The sequence below is a fragment of the Phaseolus vulgaris genome, chromosome 3, assembly GCF_051622355.1.
Source record: "Phaseolus vulgaris cultivar YP4 chromosome 3, ASM5162235v1, whole genome shotgun sequence".
NCBI lineage: Eukaryota > Viridiplantae > Streptophyta > Magnoliopsida > Fabales > Fabaceae > Phaseolus > Phaseolus vulgaris.
In genome coordinates, this window is record NC_143500.1 from 5,499,516 (window position 1) to 5,520,155 (window position 20,640).

The 20,640-nt window shown below is 30.5% G+C and overlaps 3 protein-coding genes across 3 annotated transcripts; all 3 read right to left on the reverse strand.

Annotated features, from left to right (window-relative positions):
- Nucleotides 1-985: 985 nt before the first annotated feature.
- NUDX25 (nudix hydrolase homolog 25) lies at nt 986-4,201 on the reverse strand. Its single transcript, XM_068606321.1, has 6 exons — nt 3,905-4,201; nt 3,045-3,095; nt 2,031-2,123; nt 1,669-1,763; nt 1,406-1,517; nt 986-1,324 (listed from the first exon to the last, which is right to left on the reverse strand). The coding sequence occupies exons 1-6, from the start codon at nt 4,196-4,198 to the stop codon at nt 1,220-1,222; spliced, it is 750 nt and encodes a 249-aa protein (XP_068462422.1). The 5' UTR covers nt 4,199-4,201; the 3' UTR covers nt 986-1,219.
- A 7,183-nt stretch (nt 4,202-11,384) lies between these two features.
- CYP721A1 (cytochrome P450, family 721, subfamily A, polypeptide 1) lies at nt 11,385-16,220 on the reverse strand. Its single transcript, XM_068606322.2, has 4 exons — nt 14,273-16,220; nt 13,078-13,322; nt 12,426-12,789; nt 11,385-12,006 (listed from the first exon to the last, which is right to left on the reverse strand). The coding sequence occupies exons 1-4, from the start codon at nt 14,759-14,761 to the stop codon at nt 11,587-11,589; spliced, it is 1,518 nt and encodes a 505-aa protein (XP_068462423.1). The 5' UTR covers nt 14,762-16,220; the 3' UTR covers nt 11,385-11,586.
- Nucleotides 16,221-16,788: 568 nt separating this feature from the next.
- On the reverse strand, nt 16,789-20,291 carry LOC137806297 (short-chain dehydrogenase/reductase 2). The gene is made up of 4 exons (XM_068606323.1): nt 20,085-20,291; nt 18,366-18,624; nt 17,898-18,092; nt 16,789-17,423 (listed from the first exon to the last, which is right to left on the reverse strand). Exons 1-4 carry the CDS (start codon nt 20,174-20,176, stop codon nt 17,028-17,030), a joined length of 942 nt encoding a protein of 313 aa, XP_068462424.1. The 5' UTR covers nt 20,177-20,291; the 3' UTR covers nt 16,789-17,027.
- Nucleotides 20,292-20,640: the final 349 nt, after the last annotated feature.

A 20,640-nucleotide genomic window follows, 5' to 3' on the forward strand; every position in this document is an offset into this window, starting at 1 on the left:
AAATTCAAAACATTATCTACTTTGATTTGCAAAAATGGTAGACCATATTTTTACTATAAACTACTTGATAACCCTCTCTAAAAACTAAATGCAATATATACTTGTTATGGAGAAGGGTTTGAGAGCTTAAATGTTCAAAACATTGTGACACTTTTGGGGGCAAATTCTACCTGAACCATATCAATTGAAACCATCCACCCAATTTGTCAATGAAATGACTAAACAACCCCTACAAAATGATGAAAATGACCTTAAATGAAAGAAAGAAAAAAAGTGTGAATAAAAAAAATACTTGCAAAACCCCTTTTTGAGAATACAATTCCAATATATATATATTATAAAAGTTTTTGATAGACATTCCAAAACATATTTCTGAATTTTGAAAATTCTTTTTTCAAAATGTATTTCTAAATATTGTATTCTGGATTTTTTTTTTCCAAAATGTATTTTTTGCATTTTGAATTTACTTTTCCAGAATAAAATTTTGATTTTTAAATTGTATTTTTTGAATTTCAAATTTTCAAATTCGAAATAGAGGATAATTTTGAAAAAATGACAAGGTACAGGTTCGAATTGGTATTGGTATGGTGCAAGAAGAATTTGCCCACTTTTGGTACAGTTGGTTTAACCATAACTCGTTGGCTTTCTTCATGAATGAACTACTCAATTGACCTTTTCGTAATTTGATTGATTAGGAGAGGAGAAAGTCCAAACTCCCAAAACGAATATTAAAGCAGAAAAACTCTCCAAAACAACACCAAAATTATAGACACTAAACAAGAAAGCTAAACCAAATCAGTACTAAATTGGAACATGGCTACCAAAACCAGTACCCTACACCTAAACCAGAACATTAAACCAATCTAAACACCAAAACTAACCTAAACAGTACTAGTTTATGCCATAACCAAATCTTACATTATGTACAAAGTAGAAATCATAAAACCACTGGTAATACCTTGACACTTAGTCACGAACACTATTCTGCCGCACGATACTTCCTACTTTATTGAACAATTATTCTATACACATTCACAATCCTCCTTGCAGCAAGGTTTAAAATAGAAATTAGGCATTTGCACATAGCTTATTATTACAAGAAGGCAAGTACCTAATAGACAGTTCTAACTATCATCCCCCTTTACAAATAGCTGAGTGCTATCGAAACTCTGAAATTAGATAAGAAAATGGATTGAACTACAATGCACACTCATAACATTCACCACTTTGTTGATTTACATTTGCCAGATATTGCACTCCCTTGAAAGTAAGGCTTGAAGGTTCTTATAACCTCTTCGTAGGTTGGTCTCTTGTAGTCGACTGCCTGTAATCAGTTATCAGTAGTTAGTTTTTCAAAATGAAGAAAAATTATACCTATTTCAAATCTAGCTTTTTTCTAACCAACCTGCTCAATAACTTCTTCAGGGTCTGCCCATTTCCACTCTGCAAATTCAGGTTCTGCTTCCCCATTGGCCAAGTTGACCTCACTGTCATCTTTTGTTAATCTCATAAGAAACCTATCCAATGTTCATAACCAATGTCAGAAAAAGAATAATTTTGAAAGGATATATGCATTGAAACACTCAACTGAAGAACCAATAGAAAGTACTGGTTTTCAGAAGTTAGCACTGAACTAAGCACATGAAATAAGTAAAATGAAATACACACCACTTTTGCGCCTGTCCATGCCATTCACCTCCCCAAAGGCGATTGACTTTAGCCTTCACAGCAGGAGGGAAGTCATATGTCAACCATTTCTGAACCTGCAATGCACAAGCTAGGTCAATTGCAAGGAAAAATTAAATTCACCCAGTTATCAAAATGATGGGTGTTTAAATTGAATTGTTTCATGCTTTAACAGACATTGTTTTTGTTCATTTTGTTACACAATGGTAAAACTGCATTCAACTCAATTAATTGAACGTTCTAAGATATCACTGACCTATACATAAAGCTTAGGTAATATATGAATTGATGCTTTTGCAGAAAAAACTAAATCCAAATGAGGAAAGGAAAGATTTTGCACAAACCTCAGCAATGATCTCAGCAGATACTATGCCAGTTTCTTCTCGAAGCTCCCTAATGGCAGCAGATTTGGGCTCCTCGCCTTCTTCAATTCCCCCCTAAGAACCCCAAAGACAGTCAATTATGACTGAAAATTTTAATACCATAAAGTGATAGAAAATGATTTATTTATTACAAGCAGTAGAAAGGTCCTTTTTTAATAATCCTGCAAAGATTAAAAATTTCCACATAGAATCCACTAGACTATGATTTTGAATTCCGGTTAATGGTGCCAAAACCAAAAAATTTAGAGCACTTAAGTTTTTAACCTTATTGGGCTGGGTTTATACAGTAGTACATGGCATAATTATTAGTAATAAGTTAAAGGGCATCATATCAACCTAATATAAAAAATTGAGAAAACTATTTAGTCTCCCTTTACTCTTTTACTCTAATTTATCCTCCGAAATTCTATAATTTCAATAATAGTACAATACAAGTTCTTTCTGGAAGCAAGATTTTCAGTATACTGCATAGCCAAGATAAACCTAGATACATAAGGAGTTTTTTTGTATCGTGAAAAATGGATGGTGACTGATAATGATAATGCATTTAAGTATTTTTTTTTTTTTATGTAAGCAATATGACAGCACATATAGAAAGATTCCTTTATGGTAAAGAGATATGGGAATGTGACACAACAGTGTCTTTAGCATTGTAAACATTGCTATGTTGTCAACTTCAACAGGAGAGAGACAGGGATATTAATGAGAAGCACTAGCAAGCTCTCACCACTAAGGTAACAGTAATGATTGCTCGCAACAGTACTCATCTACTAAAAAACCAGCATGACCAGACTAGTATATATGTGAAAATAAAAACTACACGATGCTCCCCCCAAAAAAATAAGGTTCTGCACTACACAATGCCTTCTCATCAAAGATCTTTCTTCAAGTTATACAAATCACACGAATTAATGTTAAGGAAAAAAAAATGTTAGGCAAAGGAAAAAGAATGTATAGTACATAACCTAAGCTCACCTGAGGCATTTGCCATGCTCCTGGGACATTCAACCTAGAAGCCACAAAAATCTGAAAAACAAAAACAAAACATCAATTCCCCTTGCTCACACACACAACCATCACGTAACAAAATTGCTGAACACAATGTTGGAAAGGAAACAAAGTATTTTACTTTCAAAACATTCTTGTCTCCGACTCACTGAACAAGCTAAAATCATACAGTATAATAAACCCTGAAGGCAAAATCTCTAAATACACAAAACCCAAAAAGGTACAATAAAAACCCACAAAAACATCAAATCCAAAATCCCAGTTCACTTGCTCATTTTAAAAATGCTCATCAGACAAGGAAAGGGTGTGAATGAAAACAGAACAAAGCAAAGGATCTTAGTTCCTCCAAGGAATAACTCAAAAATTTTCAAATCTAGAAAACGAAAACACTTTGCTTAAAAAATTTAAAAATAAAAACAAATCAACCGGAGAGTGTTTCTCTAAGATATTAATCTAACTTGGGTCCTTCTTTACGGTAGACGAATTAAATTACACAAATTAACATCAGAACAAAAGATCCTTTTTTAGAAAAAGCAAAAATTTAACTCTTCCAGCTCTTAAACCGCTAATTTAAATCCACATAAAAAAAAACCCACATGAACATAACACAAATTTAAGATCAGAAACACACCACTGTCTCCCACAACTAAGAAACGATATTTTTTTTTTCTGTAGACAAGCTTTCTCCATAACCGAAGGTTATGACACTAATCTCCATAGACCGTAGAGATCACCGAAACAGGAGATTTAACAACCAAAACAAATTAACGGAATGCATTAATATTTGGCAAAAAAAAAAAACACAATGAAAAAAAGGGGATAGAAACCTGGTCATCGGAGTTGATGAGACAGACACCAACGTTGGGACGGTAGCCTTGTGGAAGACCCTCCATGGCTTGGGGTTGGAAGATGGTGGAAGGAAGAGAAGAGTAACTAACCTTTTGTATTTTATTGATTTTTGTTGGGGAGTGTGTGTGAGAGAGTGAGAAGAGAGAGAGAGAAGTGAGAGTGGTGGTGTGCGCGTTGAGGAAATGGGAGTGAAAAGAATAATGATAAGAAGTGAGAGAGTGGTATGAGAAAAGGGGAAAGTGGAGTTTTGCAATTCTCACCAAATCCCTCATTTTATTATTCTCTCTCCTATGTGCTCTTCCCAATTATACCATGCTTCAATCCCTTTTTTTACCCTAGAATAATTTTAAAAATTAATTATTAAAATTATTAGAATGGATAAATTGTGTCACGTTAAAAAAAAATAAAAATCATTCACATAATTTAAGTGTATTTGAATTAATAGAAATTGTATTATCTTAATTTACTTCGATATTAATTAAGATCTGATTAGACGGATGATGATGTAATACAATTTTCTCATTTTAATAATTTTTTAAAATTTTATTTATTAAAGTTCAGAATAAAAAATAATTTTATATCTAAGTTTTTAAAAAATATTGTTAAAATAGAATTTAATAAAATTGTTACTTTGAAAGTTACCAAAAAATATTAAAAAGAATGTAATAATGAAACTACAAAATAAATTAAAATATCATATAATTACTCTTGTAATAGAAATGATACGAGAGTCAAAATTTATCCATGTGAATATTCTCTTTAAATCACAATTTAAAAGAATTGGTGAAAATTTTATTTATAAACATAATAAATAATTCACTGGTAATATATAATAATTTTATATTTTTTCATTAAAAAATTATGATGAATAATACATTTGTTGACTTTATTAAAAGGTATCTTAAAACGTATATAAATTATTATTTTTAATAATTGAAAATAATTGGTTTATATTATTAGTGCATAATTATTTTATGATCAAACATGTAAGTAAAATACATTGTATTGTCAACTATAATCACTTGCAGAATCAATTTCATTCAAAATGGTTTTTAACCTTCTTTTAAAATGTAATGATTGTGATTTGGATATCTAGAATATGCTGTAAAATATACTAGTAAATTGCATTATTTTTAATTTTGTAAAAAGAACAATGACAAACAAAAAGTTAGTTATTAAGAGAAATTTGATGTGTGTTTGGATTTGAGTTAAAGAATTAAATTAAGTTAACTCAACTAGTTGAAAAGAAGAACATCATTTATTGAAATGAAATATCATTTTTAAGTAAAATGGAGTTTAAAATGAATATTGCTTCTAATTATATATATGTATGAACAAAAGTAATAGAATATAAAAGTTAGTTTAAATATATCAACTTAAAATTCAAAACATTTTCTTATTCTTAAAATTTTACCTTTTAATTATGTGAATGATTAAGGAGGGTGAAAAACTTGTGAAAAATGAGAAAGTCTTATTATAACCCGTCTTTAGGATCCAAACTTGTGAAAGGATTTTGGCTTCCTATGGATAGTTATAAAAAAAAAACTTGATTTGAGAGTTGTTTTTGTTTTTTAAAAAAGAGAAGGGGACGACAAATCATACTTAATTTGAAGATTTAATTATTTTAAATGGATAAAAGGGTAAAATAAATAATATTTGTGGATGATGAAATAATGAGTCTTGGTATTAATATTTTTTTATTAAAAATAAAAATGATTTATTTTGCTTCAATCACTTTATATATGTTTAAATACTCGTCACCTAAATGTGTTCCACAACATAAAAGAAATTAGTGTTTATAGCTTGTGCATATTGTCACTTATTTGACCTGATTTTGTGATTTGTTGAAAACATATGGCCAAAACACATAAATAGATAGTTACATCCTTAACTTGGATTAAATAATCATATTAATTTGTGTAATTTTATCAAAATACAGGAGAATTGTTTTTTTTTTATACTTTAAAAACATCTCTTGTGTTTAAGGGATTAAACAAGTCACTTTATGATCTAGGATTTATGAGATTTAGGAGAACAAATAGTAAAAAATAAGTAAAAAAATTTAGATGAGTAATGAAGATTGTTAGGAAAAATATAAATTTAAAAAATAAATAATGTATTGGTCGGATGAGATGAACCGATTAATACTTGGTATCAAAGTCAGTTAATGTAAGTACATAAAAAAAAGGATATGCAACAAATCAAGTAATTCTATTTTATGATGAAACACATTAAATGAAAGTGTATTACAAACTATATAAATAAGCATGATATACAAGAACGAATGTACATCTTTATTACTACATTAGTTGCACCTAAATATCGAACCCACTTTAGTGTCGGAGAATATTTTGCAGGTTGAAGACCTGAACCCAAGAAGAAGAAGAAGAAAAACACGACCAAAGGAGAAGAACCAATTATCCCATCATTAATAGGTACCGTCTAGGACCTTTACAAGTACAAATAAAATTGGTTAAGATCTAAGATAATAAAAATATTTGTATTACCTAATATTAAAATACATGGAGCATTTAGTCACCATCTGTATATTTAACCGTGTACATTTATGATATATGTCGCTAGTAATAAAAATTAACTTACCTGATTAATGTAAAACCCAGTAACTAAATACTATACATGCCTATAAATACCTTCAAAAAATATTCTTATTGTTTAATTACTTTTTCACTAACTTATATTTATATTCGATTACCTTATAACTCTTAATTCTTGATTAGTAAAAAAAAAATGTACTACTACTCAATTTATAACCATAAAACTCAGCAATTCTTTATAGAAAAAATTGTACAATCCGCATACTCCAAGTTATATTCGGTAAGAATAATCTTAATTAACTAAAATAGTAAAGATATTTTTTCCTAGAACAATTATTTATTTATTTATATTTAAGAAATAGCTGAAAAAATATAAACACTTAAACGAAAAAGATGATCTAAGTTTTTGAATGGAGAAGAAAAAAGTTGGAAGATAGAAAAAGGATAATTTGAAAGGGGGAAGTGATTAGGGATAAAATAAGGTGGAGTGCAGGTTATGAAAGTGGGGCGGAAGATAGCAAAAAGTGCGCCGATGGTGACACAGTCAATGAGAAGAACACGCGGAGAGAGCACTGAGGAAGAAAAGCAGTGGGGACCACCACTGAACCCGTTGACTTTCTGTGGATCCAACCATCATTTCTTCATTTTTTTTATTTTATCTTTCCAATGCAATAAAGCTTTATTAAGTAAGGTCCAAAGGTGGGAATACCAACAAATTTCACTTCAACTCTCGCGCGTAAACCACACGTCATCATCTTACATGTTTTATACGAAATTACCCTCCAAATGCCCTTTTGCTTCTTCCAAGTCCCACACATTTCATCAAATTTGTTTTCGAAATTAATAAAAATGTTTATTTATACTCTATATCATGTATTTCTTAAAATTATAATGAGCATTTAAATTATTTCTTGTTTGACTAGATTACCTACTTGTTTGCTTTAAGTATTAGTTAAAACATTACATTCAATAACAATACAATTATTCCGACTTTAATTTCGTTGATATATCATTGTTATTGTCTATTTTAGAGTTCATATTTTCATTACGATTTTGTTTTTAAAAGATGTCTCAGAGAATTAAGAGAGGAAGATATACTAATTAGTTAATAATTTTAGAATATAAATTAGTTGATAGCTAATTAGACACTAATTTAGAAACTAATTTATACATTTTATTAATAATAGAAACTACTTTTAGATATCAATAATTTTTTTAATCTCTAAAATAGTATCTAAGTTAATCAATATAATGAATAATTATTTTTTTTGTCTCTAAAGTTAGTTTTATTTAATGATTTTCTTGTAGTGTGTTAATGGTCTGATCTCAAATCTGTTGAGATGTCATCACTAGGGTCAATCACCACATCTGAAGTATTGTCTGCTTTGGAACTTTGTCATGATTTAGTCCTTAAAAGGCGGCTTAGAGGGTTAAAGGAGAAATGTATATTTAAATTGCCCTTAACCTCAACTCCTAAGCAATGTGAGACTATTTGACGTACTAGAACATGCCCCCTAATCGAGGTCTGAGGGAAACATATTCTCCTAAACGAAGTCAGAGGAACGAGATTTCATCTTCGGAACCTTGTTTCGAATCTCACGGAAAATGTCAATATTTCGACATCAAATCCATTAAGATGACATCATTAGCAATCACTTCAAATCTTTTGGACAAGAAAAAAAAATATAGGGATAAAGATATTACACAATATCTTTTAAACTAGTTAAGATATCTTTGATTCAACATCTAATAACAATCACTCAACTTTAGAATGATTGCTTTCACTATTAAGAAATATTAATATTACAACTACAACACAATTGTGAAACATGCAAGCAAACTCCCAATAATGAAACTAACAACCTCTTGAACAACCATTAAGAGATACTATATACCTTGTGCATAAACTTATTAGAAACACAACAATACAAGTGAAATACAAATCAATAAAAGAAACTAGAAAGATATCACTTGTTTGTGATTAGTACTAAGGTTTGAATCAACTGAGTCTAAGAAAAATATTGAATCCACAACCCTTTCAAGAGTTTTTCAATTATTTATTAGAAAATGATGTTCTTGAAGCTTTTCTTAACAATGTTTATGAATATCTCAAAGTGTATGAGCTTTGAAAAATATTTCTTGTCCAAAGGCAATCTTAAAAGCTATCTATAAAGACATTTTAATTTTGACTTAATCGACTATGCTAAGTGATAATCTATTATTTTGTTCTTCGCTTGATCTAGAAATAAGATTTGAACAAAATAATTGATTATGTTCCTTCCCAATTGATTAAATGCACAAGAAAAGTTTTTCTACTTTCAAAAGAATAATCAATTATGTTAAGTGATAATCCATTAAACGTGCAACCAATATAAATTTGTTAGAAATGTAGGCTGAGTCCAAGAGGGGGGGGGGTGAATTGAAATTTTTAAATTTTCTTTAAAATATGAACTAAAATGAGAATCTTATGAAAAATCAATACAATAAATTGAAAATATTTTTAACCAATAAAAATTAGAAATTTTAATTAATTACTTTTTATCATATTATTCAATTAATCAATTAAATTTATTAACACACAAGAAACACTTAAAATTTGATTACATGAATGTAAAGAGAGAGAGCATGAGAAACACACACAAATTTTTATATTGGTTCACTCTTCCTCAAAAGTTACATCCAGTCTCTTAGCCACATGAGTTGAGATATCACTATAAAAAAAGTATTTACAACAAGCAACAAAGAAACCCTATCCAATTTCTATACAAAATTCTCATAAACAATTGAATTAAAGAACAACTACACTTGAATTACAACAAATAAAGTCAGGTTCTGAAAATTCATGTAAATTTTCTACAATCAAGGAAAGTAACCAAAGAAAGCTCCAATAATAAAAAATATCCACTCAAAGTAAATTGTGCTATCAAAAAATTAATTTTCTCTCTTTATGAAAATTTAAAAGATTCTTTTTAGAAAAGTTTTTAACATACATTTTATAATCCTCATAGAAAAATATTTTAAAACTATATTTTGCTGTTTTTAATGATTAAAAACTCGATTCAATTGTTTGATTTCACTTAAGTGAAAACAATGGATTAATTCAAAAATTTAATATATTAAAAACATAAAAGATAACAACATCTTTAAAATAAAGAGATTTCAACCAGTTAAATAAAAAGTTTTAATAGATTAAAGATCTCTACAATTTTTTTTAAAGAGATTTCAACCAGTTAAATAAAAAGTTTTAATAGATTAAAGATCTCTAAATTTTTTTTTTTGAGGTTTTAAGTAATTTTAACATATTAAAACAAAATTCAAATCCATACCAACACTAAATTCTGAACAGTTAAAAAATATATTTCAAAATATAATTCTTGGATTTTCATAGATTATTTACCTTGATAAACATAAATAGACATATACAAAAGTACAAAAACACATATAAGAACATCTTCTCTAAAAGATTGATCTTTATTCTTCAAGTGAGTTGGATTCATCAAATGCAAGCTTCAGCTTCAACTATCCAACAAAATCAACACTTAATTAAAACTATCCAACAAAATCAACACTTAATTAATTATTTAGAAAGATAATCAATTATGTAATAAAAGTATGGTTTTGAAATAACTTGTGTTGACTTATCCATAATCAATTAATATTAATGATAATTGATTATCATCATGATGATAATTAGTATTACACATCATATTTGCTTATTTTTTTTTAAAAATTGCAAATCACTTGAGGTTGTTTCATTTTTCCTTTCTAGAACTTAAATTCATACATTTTCTACATGCAACACACACTTAAGGACTGCAATTTTAACATACAATAGAAGATTTTCAATAGTATCAAGATTCATCATCAAAACATCTTCAATAATTCAACCCACTTGATCTTGATTATCTTGATCAACCTCCTATTTTCAACACAATTGTGAGCGTGAGTCTCTCATTATGTAGAAATAGGAAGTGTGAAAAGGAATATGTTGTGAAGTTCACTTGTCTGACTAGTTTGTATCCTTTGGTGCAAATTTGACCAATATTACTCTCACTTGAATTACCAACATTACATATATTAAAACATATCTGTTTTATTAATCTCAAATTATTACATGGCGTAGAATTGATTTTTTTTTATCAAATACAATAATTAATGTTTTAATGTAACTAGTCATACAAATTATATGATAAGATTGATTAGATAAGTCTTAAGTTTTTAGTTTTTAAGTAAATTCAACACTAATGAGTCATGAATAAATTCTTATAAAAGACTACGACCTCTAATAAAGACATTAAAATAATGAGTTTAAGATTATTTTTTTTCTTTATATATTGTTTATCTTATTTATTTACACTGTAAGATTTCCATCTCCCACTTAAAAGTCTTAAACTAAATTAGAATTTTTCATTCTTTTAAAGACCAAGTTCTCGAGTCTTACTTCACAAAGAGTTTATATGGTGTTCCTACAAGTGTCCAAGTTTAGTTGTGACATGTTCAACGTTTGTCATGGCTTGCACAAAGTCAATCGGGTAATTTATCTAGTTTTTGGTTGAGCCACATAGATTAGTTAAAGGTTTCTAATACTTCAATCTGTATCGTTCTAATTTTAATTTATACTGCTATGCTTCAACTATGTGGTTTAATAGTTATAAAAAATCTGAGATTATCCAATTGTCAACCCACAAAACATTAAAGTACTATGAGACATTGATACAATGAGAAGGAGACAAGAATATGACCAAATTTAAAAATGACAAGACACTACTCAACTACGACAAAACATAGAAAATTAATCCAAAATTCAAAGATTGCAGAATTTGTGCAATTCAAGTAGGACCTATTCCTGTTCTTTTCACATCCCAATGCACGATTTTCAAAGAAGTAAAATGAAATGAAAGAGTAAACACACAAGTCAAATCTGTATATATTTGAGGATGCAACTAAATTTATGCTGCTTTAACCTGAAAAAGTTTCACTGGTTATCAAAGCTGGTTACATGAGGTTTACAAGTCAAAAGAGCAAAATGTTACAGCTACAGTGTTTCTCACGTGCAGGGTTAAAAATCACATAAGGAAAGAAAAGGGAAAACGAAGTAACAATCATCAATCTAAAATCCTTCTGAAAATGATTTGCGCACCATTCTGAGGCTGCAAAGTGATAAAAAGTACAGGAGCATGCACATAGTTTGGAGATAGCACAAAACTGTAATTTTGAATGATCAAAGAAAGAGCAATCTTTGCCTCAACCATTGCCAAATTTTGCCCAACACAGGTTCGAGGGCCTAATCCGAAAGGAAAGTATGCAGCTAAATGTTTCCGAGGCTCACTAAATCTTGTTGGATTGAAGTTATGGCAATCTTCACCCCAGATTTCTCTGTCATGATGAACAGCAGTCAATGCCAAGTAGAGTTGCGTCTTGGCAGGAACATTAATGCTTCCAAGCATCACCTCTTTAGAGGCTTGCCTCATCAGCATCACTGCTGGAGGATAGAGCCGAAGTGTTTCATTAATTATCATGCTAACCTGTTGGGAAATGTCAACCAACAATAATCAATGAAAATGGATCAGAATTTTGCTCTCAAGGATACCAATTATCCCATGATCTTAATTGTTTGGTTCATTCTGTTTCCAGCAATATACTACACTATTTTGCAGATCTTAGCTACATTCCTAATTGATTGCACTCAAATCATATATTTTCATTTTATGTTTCTTTTTGTTTCTATCTCCATGGCCAAACTTTTCTGCATCTCTGGTTCAGTTTATAATGCTTATGTAGCATCTAGATTGAAACTTGACTGTAGATCAGTTGACTAAAGAGCAACCATCTATGATTTAACCAGTATTTAACAGAGTAAATGCATTATAATATTCTTTTTAACAATAAAGAGATGCATTGTACTGATTCTCTAGAAGGCAAGTGAAACAAAAGATGAACTTACAATCTTAAGGTCGCTTAAATTGTCTGCAACAGGAAGTTGATTGTGTCCGATGACACGAAGAACTTCTTCACGTGCCTTACTTTGCCATTCTTGATGTTTTGCTAATAGAAGAAGTGTCCAAGTTAACAAGTTAGCTGTAGTTTCCTTTCCAGCAAAGTAGATGGTTTTACATTCATCTATAATTTCTTCCACCCGTAACTTTTCTTCTCCACCAACATCATTCTTGTAGGAACACATCAAAGAACTCAGTACATTTCTTGCATTTTCTCTCGTATTGTTCTTGGTCTCAATAAGCTTGAGAATTGATTCACGTGTTTCTTTTTCTAGTCTCCACCTCTCCCTGTTCTTCCTAGTTGGCAAATACCTATTGTCAAACACTTAAACTCAATGATTATGTCTGAAGAGGGAAAAATACCAGCTACAACATAAACTTCATTTTGGAGGCATCTGTAACGAAATTGTGTTTTCAAATATTTATGGCGTGGAACAAATAAATTTATATGCAGTTTTTTCTCATCTTAAATTCAGCTAAAGCAAGCTTTTAAATGGAACAACTTAAAAATTGTGTTGGAGATCCCAAAAGATAATTGAAAGTAATTTTCATCTTACAAGCATATATATATATATATAATTAAAGTGTTGGGAAAGTAACCTGAATCCAGGGATATAGACACTTCTAACTGCCTGTGAAAAAAGGTGCATTTGTTGCTCCTGTAAGTTGAAAATATGCCTACCCTCTTCATAACTGCTGCCAAAAGCAGTCCTTGATATAACATCAGCAGAAAGATCAAGAAGGTCTCTGTGCACCTCTATCTCAAATTCATCTCTTCCCCCTCTTTGCTCCTCCCATTTCTCCATCATTTTTCTCACACTTGCCACAATATCTGGCACCCATCCCTGCAACAGTTTCATCATTCACTCTTTAATTAATATTCTCCTTTTTCATGATTCATCACTTCAAACTACTTATTATTCCCTACACTGAACTGTTTTCTCCTTTTTTTCATAATCACCAAAAACCAAAGTACAGTTATATACACACACATACCCACACTTTTGACATTATTATTCTATCACTGATGCGTGTTAATTTTTAATAATGTAAGTTAGCAGCAAAACTCTAAATTTAATTGGAAATGAAGGAGAAAAGTATTTATAGTATTTCACATATGTTTAGTTTAGGACTAATGCTCCATGCTTTGTAATTCACATAATATTTGTCTTAATTGGAAAATCAGGTTTAGAATTAATCATATTTTCCGTGAAGGAAATACGTGAGAATCATTTTATTGGTATAATAGGTTTTTATCTAATATGTTATTAGAATTCTTTATAAATAGGTATAGTATACCTATGTATCGTTTTTATTAACATATGGATTTTGGTATAGTCTCTCAATATTTTTTTTTATATTTTTTTTAATAATACTTTTTTCATGTTGAATGTTGAAAAAATCTAAAATATTCATATTATCTATAATATATTTTTAGATATGAAGATAGAATCCAAATAATGTAAAATAAAAATAAATTTTAAATTATATAATTCAAAATATGTTACAAATTTTAAAAAATATATTTTAAGTTTTTAGATTAGAGATCCAAAATATATTTCAGGTTAATAATCGAAAAATACATTCTTATTGTATAATTCAAAATGGATTCAGCCGTAAAATATATTTTGAATTGTATAGCATAGAATATATTTTTAAATTTTAAATTAAATAATTCAAAATAAATATCTGAATTATACAATTAAAATGTTTATAATCTATGAGCAATTTAACCTTTTTCAATTTATAAATATCTAAAAATAGGTATGGAAGTGGCCGAAGAATAATAAGTTACCTTAACAAGCTCAACGTTAAAGGCCAGGTTTATAATCCTTCTATGCAAAGCCCATTGTTGACCCTCCAGGCCCACAAGGCCCTGTCCAAAGAGCAACTTCGACTGAGGGTTGAACGGAACTTTCTCATACTCACCGCGCGTATTGGTGAGCACCTCCTTAACCATGTCCGGTTCAGTTATCGCCAACCGGGGCGTTGAACCGAACCAGTACAAGAAAGTTTTCCCGTGCGCGCGAGACCACCTTTCGTAAAATGGAACCACGCGTCTCAAGATGTTATCGTGCTCGAACGAAGGGGTCGCCTCTGACTTCGCTTCCTCGTAGAGCCGCCGGATCTCCGATGAGTTCCCCACGATCGGACGGTAGCCAGGGCCTCCTATCCCTTGCCTCTTGAAGTGACGCTCCGTTCGCCGTGGGACCCACAAATTTGTGTAGAGAAATTTCAGCGTGTAGAAAACGAGGAGAGCTACAGCACCGGGTAAAAGATTCATGTTCGTCTAATCTAGCACTGAAAGTGAAGCGCGAAAAGAGGTTAGAAAAAAAGAAAGAGAGTGAATAAGAGGAAAAGGGCGTTGACTTTTAATGCTGAGATTGATTTGAGAGTAAGAGGAAGAAAAGGTATTGCAGTTTGTGTTGTTTGCATCTATGAATAAGAGAAAGAGGATTCAGAATGCAAATAGGGTTAACGATGAAACCATTGTTTTTTAGTTATTCATTTTTATCATTTTGTTATTAAATAAATCTTTTGGCTACCTTATTATATGACAGTTTGGTTGTCTTCATCTTCTTGATTATACTTTAAAGTCAGAAAACCAATTCCCCTTCTATAATGGCTATGTAATTTGTTTCGGTTGTTTGACAAAAATACTATTGTTTGTAGATTGACTTTTAGACCATAAGCATCAAATACAGTTAGTAAGAGACTTTCTAGGATTAAACATTTAGTAAAGTTTGAGTCAACAAAAATTTCTATTGGAAATTCTTTAATTTTGTGACATAAACCAAGACTCTTCTTAGTGACACTTCAAACAATTTAAGATCCAATTAAGAGCTTGTTAATATGCTCTTATAAAAGGTTAAACATAAATATGCTTATAACATTCACAACACTTTAGGGTGTGTGCAAACCATAACATATATAATACAACCAACAATATGCTACAACCAACGAAATTAACATAAGAAGACCTTCTATATATAGTATTGTTCCTACATCGTTTTAGGAGACCGTTCACTACTTAGTTTGTAGTGAGAAGCAACTAATGTAAAAATATGTTTTAAGTTTGTCATGTTAAACTTATCAACGATTTTTCTAAGATAGCTCTCCTGAGACAAGCTCAAATAAGTCACGTCATTTGTGATTTTAATTCCTAATATCTTCGTAACAACTCCTAGATTCTTCATTTCAAACTTGTTATTAACTTAGTTTTAATCTTTTGTACCTCAAACTTATTATTACTTGCTATCCGAATATCGTTTACATATAATAATAATAATATAACATCCGCTATAAACTTGAAATAGACACAAGTATTATATTTATTACATTGTCTTGAGGATTGTTTTAGACCATACAAAGATTTGTTTAGGTTCCCATCAAGACCCTTATTCATGAAAAGTCTGCAAAATATTTTAAAACTATTTAACTTCCATTTCTAAAGTTAGCGTATTTCTTTATACAGGTTAATAATCCTTCATCTATTTAACTCCTTCCATCACACATCAACCTTTGTAAATATAAAAAAGTTAAAATATTTTTTATTTTAGTCTCCACAAATAGCATCCAATCTTATAAATATACCACTTTCTTAATTTAATCATTAATGACTACATATATCCATACCACAATTTTCAAAGCATCATCATTAATGAGACACTTTCATAACATCATTAATAAGATAATTTTCTGGACATGTTATATAATTATTGATCATGATCACATAATGAAAGCTAAGTTTATAAAAAAAATAGAAGAATAAGGTTGTGTTTAGATTGGAAAGGAGAGATAATGAAAGCTAAGTTTATAAGAAAATAGAAGAATAAGATTGTGTTTAAATTGGAAAGGAGATGTACGAAGATTTAAAGAGGTAGGTCTGTAAGGATTTAAGAGAAAAGTACGAAGAAAATGAATGTATTTAAATTGGAGTATGCTAAACTGGATTTGTGAGAAAAAATTATTAAAGTTTATCAGTAATGTGATAATTTTGAAGGATTTTTTAAACTTTTTTAAAAAAAATAAAATGTAAGTTTACAAATTTATTCTTATATTTAAAAAAATTTAAATAGTAGAATATAAGTTTTTTTGGTGTAGATTTGACAAATCCGAAACAACATATAAAGTAGGAACTAAAGTCAAGATACCTATATTATGGAGACTAACTAAGAATTTAATTAAGCCAAATAATAAGCTTATCAACTAAAGTTACATTTTATGATCCAGAAACTGAAAATTGAGCTCTGCCTCACAGGGAAGCACGTTTGAAGCAGGAATAGTAGGAAAGTTTTCACGTCTCAAATATAGGAAGAAGAAAAGTGAGCCCAAATGTATTGAGAATTCAGAATGTGTATCTGTTCTTCTTTTTTAAATTATCAACAATGTGCAGATACGAATTTTAAAGTGGCTACATGGGTAAGGAGTAACTTACATACAGCTGCTATCAAACTAATGCCAACAGAAAAATTCCATGTTTATATTCCTTTGAAGTTTTCCAAAAGTCAGTATAAAAGTTAATTGTTCTAATCCGAAGAAGCAACAGCTTAAAAGTTAATTTCCCGTCTCTCAGCAAAAAACTTTCCCATGAATGTTTGGACAGAAAGAAGGGCAAGCCACACTCCAGTATCAGCCCCTTCCTCAACAGTGTTATTCCCTGCATAACCTGTAAGAGCTGTCTTCACCCAACCTGGGCAATAACTATTAATATAAATCTTCTGACCTTCTGGTCTCTCAGAAAGCTTCCTGGCCATAAGCCTTGTATAGGCATTAACAGCCAGTTTGGACACTGAGTAATCGGTATACACTTGAGGCCACCCACTTGTAGTCCATGTTCCATCCTCAACTTGTTGTAGAAAAGTAGATAGAGCCCTGTCAATAAGCTCATCTGAAAGGGATTCCACATCATTCAACTCCTCCCTTAAGGCTACATTGCTGATTCTCTGTCACTCAACCAAACATTATCAAATTTATATCCAAAAGAAGTCATACAGGGCGCATTTGTCCATTACAATTTCAGAGATAAAAAGAGAAATATTTTACCACAAACATAAGTTGTTTATGGCAACAAGGATTGCAGCAATTCAAAGTATTTTTCATTTTTTATTAATAAGGAAGGATATATAGGTCTGATCACAGGAATTTTGATCCAAAATATGCAATTCACACTTCAGTTCAGCTACTGTAACCAACAACTTAAACAACAATTAAGCAATTTATGTCAGCAGGCAATCTTGATTAATACCCCAGAAGGAATACATAGCGCATTTTATATTTCAGAACATGATTTATGTGTGAAAATCATGGAAAGATTTTAACCCCAATAAGAAGACATGAGAGTACTAGAAAGGGAGAGAATCTAAGATAAAAAAAAGCCTTTTTTTTAGCAAACAGTATAAATAAAGAGCTTTACTTACATTCCGTCTTCCATTTAGTCGACCAAGACGTGAGCTTACATTTACAATGCGAGCACCAGCAAGGGATGGCTTCATCAATGGAATAATAGCTTCAATCGTGTGCTTGATGCCGTAATAATTTGTTTCAATAACCTTATGAGCATTTTCGACTGAGTTATCAGACCCAAGATTAAAATTAACACCAGCATTGTTTACCTACAGGTCAATGATATTGTTTAGAAGCATAAATAAGAATGTGTTAAACTACATGCGTATTTCCTTGTAAAGTTTTAACCATCTTATTGTGTTTAATTTCATGTTTAGCATATTTAGATCTACAATGAACAAAATCTGAAACAAAAATAATTTGATAATATAAACAGTAAAGATAAGCGCAGGAAGATGCAACAGCAGGATAGATCCCAACAGAACATGCTAATTTAGTTAAAATCAGACCAACTATATTGAAAGCACATGCCACAAACTGACCAGAATATCTAAACCACCATAATTTTCCCGCAACCACTGCACAAATTGGTTGATGGATGAATGGTCCGTTACGTCAAGCTGATGATAAACCACACTAAGACCGCCTTCTTGCAAAGATTGAATAGATTCAATACCAGCACTAGAGTCTCTTGATGTCAGTATGACAGTCAATCCATGAACGGCAAGTTGTCTACAAATCTCAAACCCAATTCCTCTATTTCCACCGGTAACAACAGCAACAGTTTCCTTAGACCACCACCTATGAAAACTCAAATAAACAACAATTAGAACAAGCTATGGAGATCAGAAGAATATCTGTAATTCCATAAACTATGGATGGTTAAAGGCTGAAACAACAATTTGTCATCAAAACACATGCTGAGGGTTAAATGCTTGCCAAGTGGCAACACTCTCAGGTTGTGTTCGTTTATCTAACATTTGGACCTGCACTTGTAGCCAAAGACCAGTTTTTCTCCTCACTGGTCTGAAGGTGCATGAAAATGAAGACATGGATGAAGGGGTCTGTGCAAAGGTCATCTAGACATATTGGCATGCACCAAAACATTGAAAAAAGCATCAACTTTTGTATTCGTAACTAGTCCTCTGGAACACTATCAACACATTTTTCTAGCACCAAATTTATTATTTAGTGAAATACACTTATTAGTGTATGTTCTACCCCCATTTAGTGAGATTGACTTGTTATAGCACCAAACAATAAAGAGCAGAGTAAATTACACCAACCACTTTAGAGTAGAGAGATCCTGAAATTATACAAACTCTCTTTTCTTTTTTTACATTAACAACAAATTTCCTTATAGAGCTCAGTGTAATATTTTTATAAAGATAAGGGGTTAGCGTAAGACATAAGGAGGAGTCCATGTAATGTTTTCAAACAATTAAGGAGATAGGGTACTGTTACACCTTCTCTTTTTTCTAAAATTACAACTAAATATTCTAAGTTTTATCTTTTGCACTCTTTTAATTCATACATGATTTCACTACCAAGTGACAGACCTATATATTGATATAAGAGTATGCAAACTCATGTTATGAAATAATAATATTTATTATTTTTTAAATGATTGTTCCCACTGATCTTGAGTCTTAGATTGCCACTCCCTGTAAGGGTAGAAAATGTTGAGTTCTTTTGAGGGGATACTCTATCTAGGCTAATACTCCTTGTTATGTTCTTTCGCGAATAAACCATGATTAAACCCATATAAGAAGCATAACAATACCTTCAATATAGGACTCTAACTCATACTTGGATCCCGTAGAAAGAAAGTGCATGAGAAATTTGTGCAATTCACAAAATTTCAAAAGTAGTAGGTATAGTTTACTCTAAAGCTACTGTTTTTTCTATTCATGGTTCCCCTCAAGATTAAGGTGTCGCCATAGATGGTGCACAAACACAATTATGATAAAAAAAAGTTGAGTTGGATGCAAAATGGTTTTTCAACATTTGAAGAATGGTTAGGAGTAGTCAAAATTGTAGGATAAGTTACATTTCAGTTCAATAAAATAAAGAGAAGCAAATAAAATGCACATCAAAACCAAAAACAAAACGGGTTCTGTTTGCAGAAATGAAGTGAGCTAGTAGCGTAAGACAAGCGAGTTGATACTAAATTTGTGGGTTTCAAAATCCAAAACAAAAAAGAGAAAGACAATTGCAAAATAGAAAAATGAAAAACGAGGAAAAGAAAAGGAAAAATGAACCTCTGATGATCAGAATAGGGAATGGTCATCTGAAGGCGTATCTCTTGCAATCGCTTTTCTCTTCGTTCCTTAGCTTTTTCTTTGTTTCCCATTTCTCTCTCTCTCTCTGCGGCTATGGCGATTATGCAGCAGCTGTGTCCAATTCTAACTTCATCAGGTGCTGGAGCACGAAGAGAGTAATGAAGGTGATTTGATTTACAATTTGCTTAATTAATTACTCTGTGGTTTGGTTCATCTAGTTACAATATTTTTTTTTATTAATCTGAGATATTATTTTTATTCCATTTTATTCTCATTTACAATAATATAAGTAAAGATTAAAAGAGTTAAAAAAGAGAGTACAAAACTAACATACTTTATTATAGGTATAGTTGGTATTTAAAAAAAAAAAAATCGAAATTTTTTCTTTTTCATAATTTGTATTTTATTAAATGATTCACATATTATTGATATTAAACATTAAATTTGATAAAAAAATAACACCAGTTTAATTTATAACAGAATATGTTAGTTTTGCCTTCTAAATTTTTTGTGGAAATGTTAAAAAGAAAATTAA

Coding starts and splice junctions, on each gene's coding strand:
- NUDX25 (XM_068606321.1), bottom strand. CDS start 4,198: ATGAGGGATTTGGTGAGAATTGCAAAACTCCACTTTCCCCTTTTCTCA. Junction 1,764..2,030: donor CTGCTGAGATCATTGCTGAG/GTTTGTGCAAAA, acceptor TGTGCATTGCAG/GTTCAGAAATGGTTGACATA. Junction 1,518..1,668: donor CATGGACAGGCGCAAAAGTG/GTGTGTATTTCA, acceptor AACATTGGATAG/GTTTCTTATGAGATTAACAA.
- CYP721A1 (XM_068606322.2), bottom strand. CDS start 14,761: ATGAATCTTTTACCCGGTGCTGTAGCTCTCCTCGTTTTCTACACGCTG. Junction 13,323..14,272: donor TTAACGTTGAGCTTGTTAAG/GTAACTTATTAT, acceptor AAACTGTTGCAG/GGATGGGTGCCAGATATTGT. Junction 12,790..13,077: donor GTCTATATCCCTGGATTCAG/GTTACTTTCCCA, acceptor GTTTGACAATAG/GTATTTGCCAACTAGGAAGA.
- LOC137806297 (XM_068606323.1), bottom strand. CDS start 20,176: ATGGGAAACAAAGAAAAAGCTAAGGAACGAAGAGAAAAGCGATTGCAA. Junction 18,093..18,365: donor ATGGTGGTTTAGATATTCTG/GTCAGTTTGTGG, acceptor ATTGACCTGTAG/GTAAACAATGCTGGTGTTAA. Junction 17,424..17,897: donor GACTAAATGGAAGACGGAAT/GTAAGTAAAGCT, acceptor GTTGAGTGACAG/AGAATCAGCAATGTAGCCTT.